The 20,412-nt window shown below is 51.3% G+C and overlaps 3 protein-coding genes across 6 annotated transcripts in view; 1 reads left to right on the top strand and 2 right to left on the bottom strand.

Moving 5' to 3' along the window:
• Positions 1–20,412, bottom strand: part of LOC146009797 (uncharacterized) — a 928,908-nt gene that overhangs the window by 791,734 nt on the left and 116,762 nt on the right. The window lies entirely within an intron of this gene.
• LOC146009794 (uncharacterized) overlaps positions 1–20,412 on the top strand; it is a 381,786-nt gene that overhangs the window by 341,491 nt on the left and 19,883 nt on the right. For 2 of the 4 annotated variants that reach the window (XM_083150255.1, XM_083150256.1), the window contains 3 exons: positions 1,447–1,525; positions 5,902–5,999; positions 6,111–6,318. The exons of the other annotated variants lie outside the window; for them this stretch is intronic. In XM_083150255.1, the coding sequence (XP_083006381.1) occupies positions 1,447–1,525; positions 5,902–5,999; positions 6,111–6,318 (385 nt within the window). The remainder of the gene's footprint in view (positions 1–1,446; positions 1,526–5,901; positions 6,000–6,110; positions 6,319–20,412) is intronic. 4 annotated transcript variants of the gene reach the window in all.
• Positions 1–20,412, bottom strand: part of LOC146009796 (uncharacterized) — a 562,226-nt gene that overhangs the window by 218,475 nt on the left and 323,339 nt on the right. The window lies entirely within an intron of this gene.

Here is a 20,412-nt window from a genome sequence, read left to right on the forward strand (position 1 = left end):
TCGGCTACCTAGTATATATGGAGTTTACAGCTGTACACGTACAGACACTGCGCCTGACAAATAATAATTCATTATCTTAATCTTTGCCTGACAGTGGGGCAGATGTACTGGGGGGGGGGATTACATTTCCCCATTGTATCACTAGTGCACCTAATGTGCGCTAGTGACAGCTGGCTGTCTCCTGTAGTCCCCCCAGTGATTAGGGGGGTGTGGTATGGGGTTCTGGCAGTCAGGATCCCGACTGCCCGGACCCAGACAGCATGGAGAGCGCAAAAAAGCCCCTTGCGGGCTCGTTGCGCTCGCCACCCTGCGCTCGCCACCCTGCGCTCGCCACGCTGCGGACACAGTGGCTCGCTACACGAACCATCTATTCTATTCTCCCTCTGGCTGGGGGAGGAAGCGGGAACCATAACGACAGGTTAATACATCTCCCCCAGTCTCTCTTTACACAGCAGAGTCAAGACCCCTTGTATGTGGAATTAACATCATAAATATATACCTATCCCATAGTTGTCTACCCTGCTGCTTTTAGCGGGAGTCTCCCGCGTTTTGAATCTTTCTCCCAGTCCCCCGGAAGGTCCCGGGATCCTCACAGTTTTTCAGCCTTCTTGCTGAAAAATTAGATTGCGCAAAGTGCCGGGGGCAGGTGCCAGCAGCGACCAGCGTGATGTCATGATGTGCCCGGCGTCGCTGTCCTCTTAGATGACAGCCGCCGTGGAGACTGGCAGCAGGGAGAGGAGAGGGGGAGCGGCAGCTGTGAGTACCGCTTGCAATCTTATTAGGTTAGCCACGCCCACGGATCCGCCTCCGTTTGTGTCATGCCTGCTGGGCCCACCCCCTACTTGATTGAGCCCGGAGAGGGCAGCTGAAAAGTCGGCAGCCCTGACCTATCCTAAAGAATTCTGCTGCACTTACCACCTGGAAATGGACACATGTCCCTATAGCACTGAATGTATAGGACTGTCTAATCAGAGGGATCATTTATATTAGTAGTAGTGTTCATTCTAGCACCCGCCAGCTTTGAAAACCCATGCAGTTCCTCTTCCCTGCCCGGGGTGTCGCTGTATTGCTTCTAGCACAGCGTGGTCTGTATGTCAGCACTGATATGCAAACCAGACCTGTGCTAGAAACACCACAGCAGACAGTGACACCCCAGGCAGGGAACAGGAACTGCATGGGTTTTCAAAGGTGGCGGGTGCTAGAATGAACACTAATTAGCAATAGAATCATCATTTATTTTATTTGTTACATTTAGTTTTTATTTTATTTACATTTATCACTTTTCATTCATGTTTTTAATAGTTCGCTATTCTTAAAAAGCAAATTAATAAATTACATAATAAAGTTATCTGTAATTTAGACCAATTGTGCTCTTTTCTTGGGTCACTTCATTATTATATGTATCATTGTCTGTGTCAGGGTGTCACTGTCTATCTCTCCATGCAGGAGGGGGATTATATAGAGGAACACAGGGGTCTGTACAAGGACGTGATGATGGAGGATCACCGGCCCCTCACATCACTGGGTAAGAGGAGACATTTATTGTACAGGGGAGAGCAGGTATGGGGGTCCCCTATATACACCCAGCATCTGATAATCACATATATACAATGTCCTCAGTCACTGTGTGCCTCCTACAGATGGGCCCAGTAACAGGAATACCCCAGAGAGATGTCCCCGTCCTCTGTATTCCCAGGATAATCACATATATACCATGTCCTCAGTCACTGTGTGTCTCCTACAGATGGGCCCAGTAACAGGAATACCCCAGAGAGATGTCCCCGTCCTCTGTATTCCCAGGATAATCACATATATACCATGTCCTCAGTCACTGCGTGTCTCCTACAGATGGGCCCAGTAACAGGAATACCCCACAGAGATGTCCCCGTCCTCTGTATTCTCAGGATAATCACATATATACAATGTCCTCAGTCACTGTGTGTCTCCTACAGATGGGCCCAGTAACAGGAATACCCCAGAGAGATGTCCCTGTCCTCTGTATTACCAGGATAATCACATATATACAATGTCCTCAGTCACTGTGTGTCTCCTACAGATGGGCCAGTAACAGGAATACCCCAGAGAGATGTCCCCGTCCTCTGTATTCCCAGGATAATCACATATATACAATGTCCTCAGTCACTGTGTGTCTCCTACAGATGGGCCCAGTAACAGGAATACCCCAGAGAGATGTCCCCGTCCTCTGTATTCCCAGGATAATCACATATATACAATGTCCTCAGTCACTGCGTGTCTCCTACAGATGGGCCCAGTAACAGGAATACCCCAGAGAGATGTCCCCGTCCTCTGTATTCCCAGGATAATCACATATATACCATGTCCTCAGTCACTGCGTGTCTCCTACAGATGGGCCCAGTAACAGGAATACCCCAGAGAGATGTCCCCGTCCTCTGTATTCCCAGGATAATCACATATATACAATGTCCTCAGTCACTGCGTGTCTCCTACAGATGGGCCCAGTAACAGGAATACCCCAGAGAGATGTCCCCGTCCTCTGTATTCCCAGGATAATCACATATATACCATGTCCTCAGTCACTGCGTGTCTCCTGCAGATGGGCCCAGTAACAGGAATACCCCAGAGAGATGTCCCCGTCCTCTGTATTCCCAGGATAATCACATATATACAATGTCCTCAGTCACTGCGTGTCTCCTACAGATGGGCCCAGTAACAGGAATACCCCAGAGAGATGTCCCCGTCCTCTGTATTCCCAGGATAATCACATATATACAATGTACTCAGTCACTGCGTGTCTCCTACAGATGGGCCCAGTAACAGGAATACCCCAGAGAGATGTCCCCGTCCTCTGTATTCCCAGGATAATCACATATATACCATGTCCTCAGTCACTGCGTGTCTCCTACAGATGGGCCCAGTAACAGGAATACCCCAGAGAGATGTCCCCGTCCTCTGTATTCCCAGGATAATCACATATATACAATGTCCTCAGTCACTGCGTGTCTCCTACAGATGGGCCCAGTAACAGGAATACCCCAGAGAGATGTCCCCGTCCTCTGTATTCCCAGAATAATCACATATATACCATGTCCTCAGTCACTGTGTGTCTCCTACAGATGGGCCCAGTAACAGGAATACCCCAGAGAGATGTCCCCGTCCTCTGTATTCCCAGGATAATCACATATATACCATGTACTCAGTCACTGTGTGTCTCCTACAGATGGGCCCAGTAACAGAAATACCCCAGAGAGATGTCCCCGTCCTCTGTATTCCCAGGATAATCACATAGATACCATGTCCTCAGTCACTGCGTGTCTCCTACAGATGGGGCCAGTAACAGAGATACCCCAGAGAGATGTCCCCGTCCTCTGTATTCCCAGGATAATCACATATATACCATGTCCTCAGTCACTGTGTGTCTCCTACAGATGGGCCCAGTAACAGGAATACCCCAGAGAGATGTCCCCGTCCTCTGTATTCCCAGGATAATCACATATATACCATGTCCTCAGTCACTGTGTGTCTCCTACAGATGGGCCCAGTAACAGGAATACCCCAGAGAGATGTCCCCGTCCTCTGTATTCCCAGGATAATCACATATATACCATGTCCTCAGTCACTGTGTGTCTCCTACAGATGGGCCCAGTAACAGGAATACCCCAGAGAGATGTCCCCATCCTCTGTATTCCCAGGATAATCACATATATACCATGTCCTCAGTCACTGCGTGTCTCCTACAGATGGGCCCAGTAACAGGAATACCCCAGAGAGATGTCCCCGTCCTCTGTATTCCCAGGATAATCACATATATACAATGTACTCAGTCACTGCGTGTCTCCTACAGATGGGCCCAGTAACAGGAATACCCCAGAGAGATGTCCCCGTCCTCTGTATTCCCAGGATAATCACATATATACCATGTCCTCAGTCACTGCGTGTCTCCTACAGATAGGCCCAGTAACAGGAATACCCCAGAAAGATGTCCCCGTCCTCTGTATTCCCAGGATAATCACATATATACCATGTCCTCAGTCACTGTGTGTCTCCTACAGATGGGGCCAGTAACAGGAATACCCCAGAGAGATGTCCCCGTCCTCTGTATTCCCAGGATAATCACATATATACAATGTCCTCAGTCACTGCGTGTCTCCTACAGATGGGCCCAGTAACAGGAATACCCCAGAGCGATGTCCCCGTCCTCTGTATTCCCAGGATAATCACATATATACAATGTCCTCAGTCACTGCGTGTCTCCTACAGATGGGACCAGTAACAGGAATACCCCAGAGAGATGTCCCCGTCCTCTGTATTCCCAGGATAATCACATATATACAATGTCCTCAGTCACTGCGTGTCTCCTACAGATGGGCCCAGTAACAGGAATACCCCAGAGAGATGTCCCCGTCCTCTGTATTCCCAGGATAATCACATATATACAATGTCCTCAGTCACTGCGTGTCTCCTACAGATGGGCCCAGTAACAGGAATACCCCAGAGAGATGTCCTCCTCCTCTGTATTCCCAGTATAATCACATATATACCATGTCCTCAGTCACTGTGTGTCTCCTACAGATGGGCCCAGTAACAGGAATACCCCAGAGAGATGTCCCCGTCCTCTGTATTCCCAGGATAATCACATATATACCATGTCCTCAGTCACTGCGTGTCTCCTACAGATGGCCCCAGTAACAGGAATACCCCAGAGAGATGTCCCTGTCCTCTGTATTCCCAGGATAATCACATATATACAATGTCCTCAGTCACTGTGTGTCTCCTACAGATGAGCCCAGTAACAGAAATACCCCAGAGAGATGTCCCCGTCCTCTGTATTCCCAGGATAATCACATATATACCATGTCCTCAGTCACTGCGTGTGTTCTACAGATGGGCCCAGTAACAGGAATACCCCAGAGAGATGTCCCCGTCCTCTGTATTCCCAGGATAATCACATATATACAATGTCCTCAGTCACTGCGTGTCTCCTACAGATGGGCCCAGTAACAGAGATACCCCAGAGAGATGTCCCCGTCCTCTGTATTCCCAGGATAATCACATATATACCATGTCCTCAGTCACTGCGTGTCTCCTACAGATGGGCCCAGTAACAGGAATACCCCAGAGAGATGTCCCCGTCCTCTGTATTCCCAGGATAATCACATATATACCATGTCCTCAGTCACTGCGTGTCTCCTACAGATGGGCGCAGTAACAGGAATACCCCAGAGAGATGTCCCCGTCCTCTGTATTCCCAGGATAATCACATATATACAATGTCCTCAGTCACTGCGTGTGTTCTACAGATGGGCCCAGTAACAGGAATACCCCAGAGAGATGTCCCGGTCCTCTGTATTCCCAGGATAATCACATATATACAATGTCCTCAGTCACTGTGTGTCTCCTACAGATGGGGCCAGTAACAGGAATACCCCAGAGAGATGTCCCCGTCCTCTGTATTCCCAGGATAATCACATATATACAATGTCCTCAGTCACTGTGTGTCTCCTACAGATGGGCCCAGTAACAGGAATACCCCAGAGAGATGTCCCCGTCCTCTGTATTCCCAGGATAATCACATATATACAATGTCCTCAGTCACTGCGTGTCTCCTACAGATGGGCCAGTAACAGGAATACCCCAGAGAGATGTCCCCGTCCTCTGTATTCCCAGGATAATCACATATATACCATGTCCCCAGTCACTGCGTGTCTCCTACAGATGGGCCAGTAACAGGAATACCCCAGAGAGATGTCCCCGTCCTCTGTATTCCCAGGATAATCACATATATACAATGTCCTCAGTCACTGCGTGTCTCCTACAGATGGGCCCAGTAACAGGAATACCCCAGAGAGATGTCCCCGTCCTCTGTATTCCCAGGATAATCACATATATACAATGTCCTCAGTCACTGTGTGTCTCCTACAGATGGGCCCAGTAACAGAGATACCCCAGAGAGATGTCCCCTTCCTCTGTATTCCCAGGATTGTACGGAGGAGAATCACAGGACCCCACAGGAGGAGCAGGTAGGTGGGATTTAAGGTCTCTCCAAAGTGACTGTCACTATATGATCTGTACAGAAGCTGTGTGTCATATACACTGATATTATACTGTGTAATGTCATTGTCTTAAAATAGGGTGAATCCCTGACTGTTATCAAGATAGAAAATACAGAGGGAGAAGAAGAGACGTATGTGACTGATATGAAGGAAGAAGATACAGAGGGAGAAGAAGAGACGTATGTGACTGATATGAAGGCAGAAGATACAGAGGGAGAAGAAGAGACGTATGTGAGGTGTAATAAGCAGTGTAAGGAGGAGGAAATCCCTACAGTTATCAGCACAGGTGAGTAATAAATACAAATAACAGACTAATAAGGGGAACCTATATATACCCAGTTCCGGAGTCAGGAACCATCAGCCCCTATTATACTCCTGCTCTCCCCCTCACATCATGTCACTGTGTGTTACCAGCCCAGAGATCTGACCAGTCTCCTCCCCGCACTCTCTGGTGTATCTCATACATCAGGAGCCATCAGCCCCTATTATACTCCTGCTCTCCCCCTCACATCATGTCACTGTGTGTTACCAGCCCGGACATCTGACCAGTATCCTCCCTGCACTCTCTGGTGTATCTCATACATCAGGAGCCATCAGCCCCTATTATACTCCTGCTCTCCCCCTCACATCATGTCACTGTGTGTTACCAGCCCAGAGATCTGACCAGTCTCCTCCCCGCACTCTCTGGTGTATCTCATACATCAGGAGCCATCAGCACCTATTATACTCCTGCTCTCCCCCTCACATCATGTCACTGTGTGTTACCAGCCCAGAGATCTGACCAGTCTCCTCCCCGCACTCTCTGGTGTATATCATACATCAGCAGCCATCAGCCCCTATTATACTCCTGCTCTCCCCCTCACATCATGTCACTGTGTGTTACCAGCCCAGAGATCTGACCAGTCTCCTCCCCGCACTCTCTGGTGTATCTCATACATCAGGAGCCATCAGCCCCTATTATACTCCTGCTCTCCCCCTCACATCATGTCACTGTGTGTTACCAGCCCAGAGATGTGACCAGTCTCCTCCCCGCACTCTCTGGTGTATCTCATACATCAGGAGCCATCAGCCCCTATTATACTCCTGCTCTCCCCCTCACATCATGTCACTGTGTGTTACCAGCCCAGAGATCTGACCAGTCTCCTCCCTGCACTCTCTGGTGTATCTCATACATCAGGAGCCATCAGCCCCTATTATACTCCTGCTCTCCCCCTCACATCATGTCACTGTGTGTTACCAGCCCAGAGATCTGACCAGTCTCCTCCCCGCACTCTCTGGTGTATCTCATACATCAAGGTGCCATCAGCCCCTATTATACTCCTGCTCTCCCCCTCACATCATGTCACTGTATGTTACCAGCCCAGAGATCTGACCAGTCTCCTCCCTGCACTCTCTGGTGTATCTCATACATCAGGTGCCATCAGCCCCTATTATACTCCTGCTCTCCCCCTCACATCATGTCACTGTGTGTTACCAGCTCAGAGATCTGACCAGTCTCCTCCCCGCACTCTCTGGTGTATATCATACATCAGCAGCCATCAGCCCCTATTATACTCCTGCTCTCCCCCTCACATCATGTCACTGTGTGTTACCAGCCCAGAGATCTGACCAGTCTCCTCCTGGCACTCTCTGGTGTATCTCCTACATCAGGAGCCATCAGCCCCTATTATACTCCTGCTCTCCCCCTCACATCATGTCACTGTGTGTTACCAGCCCAGAGATCTGACCAGTCTTCTCCCCGCACTCTCTGGTGTATCTCATACATCAGGATCCATCAGCCCCTATTATACTCCTGCTCTCCCCCTCACATCATGTCACTGTGTGTTACCAGCTCAGAGATCTGACCAGTCTCCTCCCCGCACTCTCTGGTGTATCTCATACATCAGGTGTCATCAGCCCCTATTATACTCCTGCTCTCCCCTCACATCATGTCACTGTGTGTTACCAGCCCAGAGATCTGACCAGTCTCCTCCCTGCACTCTCTGGTGTATCTCATACATCAGGATCCATCAGCCCCTATTATACTCCTGCTCTCCCCCTCACATCATGTCACTGTGTGTTACCAGCCCAGAGATCTGACCAGTCTCCTCCCCGCACTCTCTGGTGTATCTCATACATCAGGAGCCATCAGCCCCTATTATACTCCTGCTCTCCCCCTCACATCATGTCACTGTGTGTTACCAGCCCAGAGATCTGACCAGTCTCCTCCCCGCACTCTCTGGTGTATCTCATACATCAGGAGCCATCAGCCCCTATTATACTCCTGCTCTCCCCTCACACCATGTCACTGTGTGTTACCAGCCCAGAGATCTGACCAGTCTCCTCCCCACACTCTCTGGTGTATCTCATACATCAGGAGCCATCAGCCCCTATTATACTCCTGCTCTCCCCCTCACATCATGTCACTGTGTGTTACCAGCCCAGAGATCTTACCAGTCTCCTCCCCGCACTCTCTGGTGTATCTCATACATCAGGAGCCATCAGCCCCTATTATACTCCTGCTCTCCCCCTCACATCATGTCACTGTGTGTTACCAGCCCAGAGATCTGACCAGTCTCCTCCCCGCACTCTCTGGTGTATCTCATACATCAGGAGCCATCAGCCCCTATTATACTCCTGCTCTCCTCCTCACATCATGTCACTGTGTGTTACCAGCCCAGAGATCTGACCAGTCTCCTCCCCGCACTCTCTGGTGTATCTCATACATCAGGAGCCATCAGCCCCTATTATACTCCTGCTCTCCCCCTCACATCATGTCACTGTGTGTTACCAGCCCAGAGATCTGACCAGTCTCCTCCCCGCACTCTCTGGTGTATCTCATACATCAGCAGCCATCAGCCCCTATTATACTCCTGCTCTCCCCCTCACATCATGTCACTGTGTGTTACCAGCCCAGAGATCTGACCAGTCTCCTCCCCGCACTCTCTGGTGTATCTCATACATCAGCAGCCATCAGCCTCTATTATACTCCTGCTCTCCCCCTCACATCATGTCACTGTGTTACCAGCCCAGATATCTGACCAGTTTCCTCCCCGCACTCTCTGGTGTATCTCATACATCAGGAGCCATCAGCCCCTATTATACTCCTGCTCTCCCCCTCACATCATGTCACTGTGTTACCAGCCCAGAGATCTGACCAGTCTCCTCCCCGCACTCTCTGGTGTATCTCATACATCAGGAGCCATCAGCCCCTATTATACTCCTGCTCTCCCCCTCACATCATGTCACTGTGTGTTACCAGCCCAGAGATCTGACCAGTCTCCTCCCCGCACTCTTTGGTGTATCTCATACATCAGCAGCCATCAGCCCCTATTATACTCCTGCTCTCCCCTCACATCATGTCACTGTGTGTTACCAGCCCAGAGATCTGACCAGTCTCCTCCCCGCACTCTCTTGTATATCTCATACATCAGCAGCCATCAGCCTCTATTATACTCCTGCTCTCCCCCTCACATCATGTCACTGTGTGTTACCAGCCCAGAGATCTGACTAGTCTCCTCCTCGCACTCTCTGGTGTATCTCATACATCAGGTGCCATCAGCCCCTATTATACTCCTGCTCTCCCCCTCACATCATGTCACTGTGTGTTACCAGCCCAGAGATCTGACCAGTCTCCTCCCCGCACTCTCTGGTGTATCTCATACATCAGGAGCCATCAGCCCCTATTGTACTCCTGCTCTCCCCCTCACATCATGTCACTGTGTGTTACCAGCCCAGAGATCTGACCAGTCTCCTCCCCGCACTCTCTGGTGTATCTCATACATCAGCAGCCATCAGCCCCTATTATACTCCTGCTCTCCCCCTCACATCATGTCACTGTGTGTTACCAGCCCAGAGATCTGACCAGTCTCCTCCCCGCACTCTCTGGTGTATCTCATACATCAGGAGCCATCAGCCCCTATTATACTCCTGCTCTCCCCCTCACATCATGTCACTGTGTGTTACCAGCCCAGAGATCTGACCAGTCTCCTCCCCGCACTCTCTGGTGTATCTCATACATCAGCAGCCATCAGCCCCTATTATACTCCTGCTCTCCCCCTCACATCATGTCACTGTGTGTTACCAGCCCAGAGATCTGACCAGTCTCCTCCCCGCACTCTCTGGTGTATCTCATACATCAGCAGCCATCAGCCCCTATTATACTCCTGCTCTCCCCCTCACATCATGTCACTGTGTGTTACCAGCCCAGAGATCTGACCAGTCTCCTCCCCGCACTCTCTGGTGTATCTCATACATCAGCAGCCATCAGCCTCTATTAAACTCCTGCTCTCCCCCTCACATCATGTCACTGTGTTACCAGCCCAGATATCTGACCAGTTTCCTCCCCGCACTCTCTGGTGTATCTCATACATCAGGAGCCATCAGCCCCTATTATACTCCTGCTCTCCCCCTCACATCATGTCACTGTGTTACCAGCCCAGAGATCTGACCAGTCTCCTCCCCGCACTCTCTGGTGTATCTCATACATCAGGAGCCATCAGCCCCTATTATACTCCTGCTCTCCCCCTCACATCATGTCACTGTGTGTTACCAGCCCAGAGATCTGACCAGTCTCCTCCCCGCACTCTTTGGTGTATCTCATACATCAGCAGCCATCAGCCCCTATTATACTCCTGCTCTCCCCTCACATCATGTCACTGTGTGTTACCAGCCCAGAGATCTGACCAGTCTCCTCCCCGCACTCTCTTGTATATCTCATACATCAGCAGCCATCAGCCTCTATTATACTCCTGCTCTCCCCCTCACATCATGTCACTGTGTGTTACCAGCCCAGAGATCTGACTAGTCTCCTCCTCGCACTCTCTGGTGTATCTCATACATCAGGTGCCATCAGCCCCTATTATACTCCTGCTCTCCCCCTCACATCATGTCACTGTGTGTTACCAGCCCAGAGATCTGACCAGTCTCCTCCCCGCACTCTCTGGTGTATCTCATACATCAGGAGCCATCAGCCCCTATTGTACTCCTGCTCTCCCCCTCACATCATGTCACTGTGTGTTACCAGCCCAGAGATCTGACCAGTCTCCTCCCCGCACTCTCTGGTGTATCTCATACATCAGCAGCCATCAGCCCCTATTATACTCCTGCTCTCCCCCTCACATCATGTCACTGTGTGTTACCAGCCCAGAGATCTGACCAGTCTCCTCCCCGCACTCTCTGGTGTATCTCATACATCAGGAGCCATCAGCCCCTATTATACTCCTGCTCTCCCCCTCACATCATGTCACTGTGTGTTACCAGCCCAGAGATCTGACCAGTCTCCTCCCCGCACTCTCTGGTGTATCTCATACATCAGCAGCCATCAGCCCCTATTATACTCCTGCTCTCCCCCTCACATCATGTCACTGTGTGTTACCAGCCCAGAGATCTGACCAGTCTCCTCCCCGCACTCTGTGGTGTATCTCATACATCAGGAGCCATCAGCCCCTATTATACTCCTGCTCTCCCCTCACATCATGTCACTGTGTGTTACCAGCCCTGTGATCTGACCAGTCTCCTCCCACACTCTGGTGTATCTCATACATCAGGAGACATCAGCCCCTATTATACTCCTGCTCTCCCCCTCACATCATGTCACTGTGTGTTACCAGCCCAGAGATCTGACCAGTCTCCTCCCCGCACTCTCTGGTGTATCTCATACATCAGGAGCCATCAGCCCCTATTATACTCCTGCTCTCCCCCTCACATCATGTCACTGTGTTACCAGCCCAGAGATCTGACCAGTCTCCTCCCCGCACTCTCTGGTGTATCTCATACATCAGGAGCCATCAACCCCTATTATAGTCCTGCTATCCCCCTCACATCATGTCACTGTGTGTTACCAGCCCAGAGATCTGACCAGTCTCCTCCCCGCACTCTCTGGTGTATCTCATACATCTGGAGCCATCAACCCCTATTATACTCCTGCTCTCCCCCTCACATCATGTCACTGTGTGTTACCAGCCCAGAGATCTGACCAGTCTCCTCACCGCACTCTCTGGTGTATCTCATACATCAGCAGCCATCAGCCCCTATTATACTCCTGCTCTCCCCCTCACATCATGTCACTGTGTGTTACCAGCCCAGAGATCTGACCAGTCTCCTCCCCGCACTCTCTGGTGTATCTCATACATCAGGAGCCATCAGCCCCTATTATACTCCTGCTCTCCCCCTCACATCATGTTACTGTGTGTTACCAGCCCTGAGATTTGACCAGTCTCCTCCCCGCACTCTCTGGTGTATCTCATACATCAGGAGCCATCAGCCCCTATTATACTCCTGCTCTCCCCCTCACATCATGTCACTGTGTGTTACCAGCCCAGAGATCTGACCAGTCTCCTCACCGCACTCTCTGGTGTATCTCATACATCAGCAGCCATCAGCCCCTATTATACTCCTGCTCTCCCCCTCACATCATGTCACTGTGTGTTACCAGCCCAGAGATCTGACCAGTCTCCTCCCCGCACTCTCTGGTGTATCTCATACATCAGGAGCCATCAGCCCCTATTATACTCCTGCTCTCCCCCTCACATCATGTTACTGTGTGTTACCAGCCCTGAGATTTGACCAGTCTCCTCCCCGCACTCTCTGGTGTATCTCATACATCAGGAGCCATCAGCCCCTATTATACTCCTGCTCTCCCCCTCACATCATGTCACTGTGTGTTACCAGCCAAGAGATCTGACCAGTCTCCTCCCCGCACTCTCTGGTGTATCTCATACATCAGGAGCCATCAGCCCCTATTATACTCCTGCTCTCCCCCTCACACCATGTCACTGTGTGTTACCAGCCCAGAGATCTGACCAGTCTCCTCCCTGCACTCTCTGGTGTATCTCATACATCTGGACCCATCAGCCCCTATTATACTCCTGCTCTCCCCCTCACATCAGGTCACTGTGTGTTACCCGCCCAGAAATCTGACCAGTCTCCTCCCCACACTCTCTGGTGTATCTCATACATCAGGATCCATCAGCCCCTATTATACTCCTGCTCTCCACCTTACATCATGTCACTGTGTGTTACTAGCCCAGAGATCTGACCAGTCTCCTCCCCGCACTCTCTGGTGTATCTCATACATCAGGAGCCATCAGCCCCTATTATACTCCTGCTCTCCCCCTCACATCATGTCACTGTGTGTTACCAGCCCAGAGATCTGACCAGTCTCCTCCCCACACTCTCTGGTGTATCTCATACATCAGGAGCCATCAGCCCCTATTCTACTCCTGCTCTCCCCCTCACATCATGTCACTGTGTGTTACCAGCCCAGAGATCTGACCAGTCTCCTCCCCGCACTCTCTGGTGTATCTCATACATCAGGAGCCATCAGCCCCTATTCTACTCCTGCTCTCCCCCTCACATCATGTCACTGTGTGTTACCCGCCCAGAAATCTGACCAGTCTCCTCCCCACACTCTCTGGTGTATCTCATACATCAGGAGCCATCAGCCCCTATTATACTCCTGCTCTCCCCCTCACATCATGTCACTGTGTGTTACCAGCCCAGAGATCTGACCAGTCTCCTCCCCGCACTCTCTGGTGTATCTCATACATCAGCAGCCATCAGTACCTATTATACTCCTGCTCTCCCCTCACATCATGTCACTGTGTGTTACCAGCCCAGAGATCTGACCAGTCTCCTCCCCGCACTCTCTGGTGTATCTCATACATCAGGAGCCATCAGCCCCTATTATACTCCTGCTCTCCCCCTCACATCATGTCACTGTGTGTTACCAGCCCAGAGATCTGACCAGTCTCCTCCCCGCACTCTCTGGTGTATCTCATACATCAGGTGCCATCAGCCCCTATTATACTCCTGCTCTCCCCTCACATCATGTCACTGTGTGTTACCAGCCCAGAGATCTGACCAGTCTCCTCCCCGCACTCTCTGGTGTATCTCATACATCAGGTGCCATCAGCCCCTATTATGCTCCTGCTCTCCCATCACATCATGTCACTGTGTGTTACCAGCCCAGAGATCTGACCAGTCTCCTCCCCGCACTCTCTGGTGTATCTCATACATCAGGAGCCATCAGCCCCTATTATACTCCTGCTCTCCCCCTCACATCATGTCACTGTGTGTTACCAGCCCAGAGATCTGACCAGTCTCCTCCCCGCACTCTCTGGTGTATCTCATACATCAGGAGCCATCAGCCCCTATTATACTCCTGCTCTCCCCCTCACATCATGTCACTGTGTGTTACCAGCCCAGAGATCTGACCAGTCTCCTCCCTGCACTCTCTGGTGTATATCATACATCAGGAGCCATCAGCCCCTATTATACTCCTGCTCTCCCCCTCACATCATGTCACTGTGTGTTACCAGCCCAGAGATCTGACCAGTCTCCTCCCCGCACTCTCTGGTGTATCTCATACATCAGGAGCCATCAGCCCCTATTATACTCCTGCTCTCCCCCTCACATCATGTTACTGTGTGTTACCAGCCCAGAGATCTGACCAGTCTCCTCCCCGCACTCTCTGGTGTATCTCATACATCAGGAGCCATCAGCCCCTATTATACTCCTGCTCTCCTCCTCACATCATGTCACTGTGTGTTACCGGCCCAGAGATCTGACCAGTCTCCTTCCCGCACTCTCTGGTGTATCATACATCAGGAGCCATCAGCCCCTATTATACTCCTGCTCTCCCCCTCACATCATGTCACTATGTGTTACTAGCCCAGAGATCTGACAGTCTCCTCCCGCACTCTCTGGTGTATCTCATACATCAGCAGCCATCAGCCCCTATTATACTCCTGCTCTCCCCCTCACATCATGTCACTGTGTTTTACCAGCCCAGAAATCTGACCAGTCTCCTCCCCGCACTCTCTGGTGTATCTCATACATCAGGAGCCACCAGCCCCTATTATACTCCTGCTCTCCCCCTCACATCATGTCACTATGTGTTACTAGCCCAGAGATCTGACAGTCTCCTCCCGCACTCTCTGGTGTATCTCATACATCAGCAGCCATCAGCCCCTATTATACTCCTGCTCTCCCCCTCACATCATGTCACTGTGTGTTACCAGCCCAGAGATCTGACCAGTCTCCTCCCCGCACTCTCTGGTGTATCTCATACATCAGGAGCCATCAGACCCTATTATACTCCTGCTCTCCCCCTCACATCATGTCACTGTGTGTTACCAGCCCAGAGATCTGACCAGTCTCCTCCCCGCACTCTCTGGTGTATCTCATACATCAGGAGCCATTAGCCCCTATTATACTCCTGCTCTCCCCCTCACATCATGTCACTGTGTGTTACCAGCCCAGAGATCTGACCAGTCTCCTCCCCGCACTCTCTGGTGTATCTCATACATCAGGAGCCATCAGCCCCTATTATACTCCTGCTCTCCCCCTCACATCATGTCACTGTATGTTACCAGCCCAGAGATCTGACCAGTCTCCTCCCCGCACTCTCTGGTGTATCTCATACATCAGGAGCCATCAGCCCCTATTATACTCCTGCTCTCCCCTCACATCATGTCACTGTGTGTTACCAGCCCAGAGATCTGACCAGTCTCCTCCCCGCACTCTCTGGTGTATCTCATACATCAGTAGCCATCAGCCCCTATTATACTCCTGCTCTCCCCCTCACATCATGTCACTGTGTGTTACCAGCCCAGAGATCTGACCAGTCTCCTCCCAGCACTCTCTGGTGTATCTCATACATCAGGAGCCATCAGCCCCTATTATACTCCTGCACTCCCCCTCACATCATGTCACTGTGTGTTACCAGCCCAGAGATCTGACCAGTCTCCTCCCCGCACTCTCTGGTGTATCTCATACATCAGGAGCCATCAGCCCCTATTATACTCCTGCACTCCCCCTCACATCATGTCACTGTGTGTTACCAGCCCAGAGATCTGACCAGTCTCCTCCCCGCACTCTCTGGTGTATCTCATACATCAGGAGCCATCAGCCCCTATTATACTCCTGCTCTCCCCCTCACATCATGTCACTGTGTGTTACCAGCCCAGAGATCTGACCAGTCTCCTCCCAGCACTCTCTGGTGTATCTCATACATCAGGTACCATCAGCCCCTATTATACTCCTGCTCTCCCCCTCACATCATGTCACTGTGTGTTACCAGCCCAGAGATCTGACCAGTCTCCTCCCCGCACTCTCTGGTGTATCTCATACATCAGGAGCCATCAGCCCCTATTATACTCCTGCACTCCCCCTCACATCATGTCACTGTGTGTTACCAGCCCAGAGATCTGACCAGTCTCCTCCCTGTACTCTCTGGTGTATCTCATACATCAGGAGCCATCAGCCTCTATTATACTCCTGCTCTCCCCCTCACATCATGTCACTGTGTGTTACCAGCCCAGAGATCTGACCAGTCTCCTCCCCGCACTCTCTGGTGTATCTCATACATCAGGAGCCATCAGCCCCTATTATACTCCTGCTCTCCCCCTCACATCATGTCACTGTATGTTACCAGCCCAGAGATCTGACCAGTCTCCTCCCTGCACTCTCTGGTGTATCTCATACATCAGGTGCCATCAGCCCCTATTATACTCCTGCTCTCCCCCTCACATCATGTCACTGTGTGTTACCAGCCCAGAGATCTGACCAGTCTCCTCCCCGCACTCTCTGGTGTATCTCATACATCAGGATCCATCAGCCCCTATTATACTCCTGCTCTCCCCCTCACATCATGTCACTGTGTGTTACCAGCTCAGAGATCTGACCAGTCTCCTCCCCACACTCTCTGGTGTATCTCATACATCAGGTGTCATCAGCCCCTATTATACTCCTGCTCTCCCCTCACATCATGTCACTGTGTGTTACCAGCCCAGAGGTCTGACCAGTCTCCTCCCCGCACTCTCTGGTGTATCTCATACATCAGGAGCCATCAGCCCCTATTATACTCCTGCTCTCCCCCTCACATCATGTCACTGTATGTTACCAGCCCAGAGATCTGACCAGTCTCCTCCCTGCACTCTCTGGTGTATCTCATACATCAGGAGCCATCAGCCCCTATTATACTCCTGCTCTCCCCCTCACATCATGTCACTGTGTGTTACCAGTCCAGAGATCTGACCAGTCTCCTCCCCGCACTCTCTGGTGTATCTCATACATCAGGATCCATCAGCCCCTATTATACTCCTGCTCTCCCCCTCACATCATGTCACTGTGTGTTACCAGCCCAGAGATCTGACCAGTCTCCTCCCCACACTCTCTGGTGTATCTCATACATCAGGAGCCATCAGCCCCTATTATACTCCTGCTCTCCCCCTCACATCATGTCACTGTGTGTTACCAGCCCAGAGATCTGACCAGTCTCCTCCCCGCACTCTCTGGTGTATCTCATACATCAGGAGCCATCAGCCCCTATTATACTCCTGCTCTCCCCCTCACATCATGTCACTGTGTGTTACCAGCCCAGAGATCTGACCAGTCTCCTCCCCGCACTCTCTGGTATATCTCATACATCAGGAGCCATCAGCCCCTATTATACTCCTGCTCTCCCCTCACACCATGTCACTGTGTGTTACCAGCCCAGAGATCTGACCAGTCTCCTCCCCGCACTCTCTGGTGTATCTCATACATCAGCAGCCATCAGCCCCTATTATACTCCTGCTCTCCCCCTCACATCATGTCACTGTGTGTTACCAGCCCAGAGATCTGACCAGTCTCCTCCCCGCACTCTCTGGTGTATCTCATACATCAGCAGCCATCAGCCTCTATTATACTCCTGCTCTCCCCCTCACATCATGTCACTGTGTTACCAGCCCAGATATCTGACCAGTCTCCTCCCCGCACTCTCTGGTGTATCTCATACATCAGGAGCCATCAGCCCCTATTATACTCCTGCTCTCCCCCTCACATCATGTCACTGTGTTACCAGCCCAGAGATCTGACCAGTCTCCTCCCCGCACTCTCTGGTGTATCTCATACATCAGGAGCCATCAGCCCCTATTATACTCCTGCTCTCCCCCTCACATCATGTCACTGTGTGTTACCAGCCCAGAGATCTGACCAGTCTCCTCCCCGCACTCTTTGGTGTATCTCATACATCAGCAGCCATCAGCCCCTATTATACTCCTGCTCTCCCCTCACATCATGTCACTGTGTGTTACCAGCCCAGAGATCTGACCAGTCTTCTCCCTGCACTCTCTGGTGTATCTCATACATCAGGAGCCATCAGCCCCTATTATACTCCTGCTCTCCCCCTCACATCATGTCACTGTGTGTTACCAGCCCAGAGATCTGACCAGTCTCCTCCCCGCACTCTCTGGTATATCTCATACATCAGCAGCCATCAGCCTCTATTATACTCCTGCTCTCCCCCTCACATCATGTCACTGTGTGTTACCAGCCCAGAGATCTGACTAGTCTCCTCCTCGCACTCTCTGGTGTATCTCATACATCAGGTGCCATCAGCCCCTATTATACTCCTGCTCTCCCCCTCACATCATGTCACTGTGTGTTACCAGCCCAGAGATCTGACCAGTCTCCTCCCCGCACTCTTTGGTGTATCTCATACATCAGCAGCCATCAGCCCCTATTATACTCCTGCTCTCCCCCTCACATCATGTCACTGTGTGTTACCAGCCCAGAGATCTGACCAGTCTCCTCCCCGCAGTCTCTGGTGTATCTCATACATCAGGAGCCATCAGCCCCTATTATACTCCTGCTCTCCCCCTCACATCATGTCACTGTGTGTTACCAGCACAGAGATCTGACCAGTCTCCTCACCGCACTCTCTGGTGTATCTCATACATCAGGAGCCATCAGCCCCTATTATACTCCTGCTCTCCCCCTCACATCATGTCACTGTGTGTTACCAGCCCAGAGATCTGACCAGTCTCCTCCCCGCACTCTCTGGTGTATCTCATACATCAGCAGCCATCAGCCCCTATTATACTCCTGCTCTCCCCCTCACATCATGTCACTGTGTGTTACCAGCCCAGAGATCTGACCAGTCTCCTCCCCGCACTCTCTGGTGTATCTCATACATCAGGAGCCATCAGCCCCTATTATACTCCTGCTCTCCCCCTCACATCATGTCACTGTGTGTTACCAGCCCAGAGATCTGACCAGTCTCCTCCCCGCACTCTCTGGTGTATCTCATACATCAGCAGCCATCAGCCCCTATTATACTCCTGCTCTCCCCCTCACATCATGTCACTGTGTGTTACCAGCCCAGAGATCTGACCAGTCTCCTCCCCGCACTCTCTGGTGTATCTCATACATCAGGAGCCATCAGCCCCTATTATACTCCTGCTCTCCCCCTCACATCATGTCACTGTGTGTTACCAGCCCAGAGATCTGACCAGTCTCCTCACCGCACTCTCTGGTGTATCTCATACATCAGCAGCCATCAGCCCCTATTATACTCCTGCTCTCCCCCTCACATCATGTCACTGTGTGTTACCAGCCCAGAGATCTGACCAGTCTCCTCCCCGCACTCTCTGGTGTATCTCATACATCAGGAGCCATCAGCCCCTATTATACTCCTGCTCTCCCCCTCACATCATGTCACTGTGTGTTACCAGCCCAGAGATCTGACCAGTCTCCTCACCGCACTCTCTGGTGTATCTCATACATCAGCAGCCATCAGCCCCTATTATACTCCTGCTCTCCCCCTCACATCATGTCACTGTGTGTTACCAGCCCAGAGATCTGACCAGTCTCCTCCCCGCACTCTCTGGTGTATCTCATACATCAGGAGCCATCAGCCCCTATTATACTCCTGCTCTCCCCCTCACATCATGTTACTGTGTGTTACCAGCCCTGAGATTTGACCAGTCTCCTCCCCGCACTCTCTGGTGTATCTCATACATCAGGAGCCATCAGCCCCTATTATACTCCTGCTCTCCCCCTCACATCATGTCACTGTGTGTTACCAGCCAAGAGATCTGACCAGTCTCCTCCCCGCACTCTCTGGTGTATCTCATACATCAGGAGCCATCAGCCCCTATTATACTCCTGCTCTCCCCCTCACACCATGTCACTGTGTGTTACCAGCCCAGAGATCTGACCAGTCTCCTCCCCACACTCTCTGGTGTATCTCATACATCAGGAGCCATCAGCCCCTATTATACTCCTGCTCTCCCCCTCACACCATGTCACTGTGTGTTACCAGCCCAGAGATCTGACCAGTCTCCTCCCTGCACTCTCTGGTGTATCTCATACATCAGGAGCCATCAGCCCCTATTATACTCCTGCTCTCCCCCTCACATCAGGTCACTGTGTGTTACCCGCCCAGAAATCTGACCAGTCTCCTCCCCGCACTCTCTGGTGTATCTCATACATCAGGAGCCATCAGCCCCTATTATACTCCTGCTCTCCACCTTACATCATGTCACTGTGTGTTACTAGCCCAGAGATCTGACCAGTCTCCTCCCCGCACTCTCTGGTGTATCTCATACATCAGGAGCCATCAGCCCCTATTATA

The sequence above is a fragment of the Crinia signifera genome, chromosome 6 (assembly GCF_055691185.1).
Source record: "Crinia signifera chromosome 6, ASM5569118v1, whole genome shotgun sequence".
Lineage (NCBI taxonomy): Eukaryota > Metazoa > Chordata > Amphibia > Anura > Myobatrachidae > Crinia > Crinia signifera.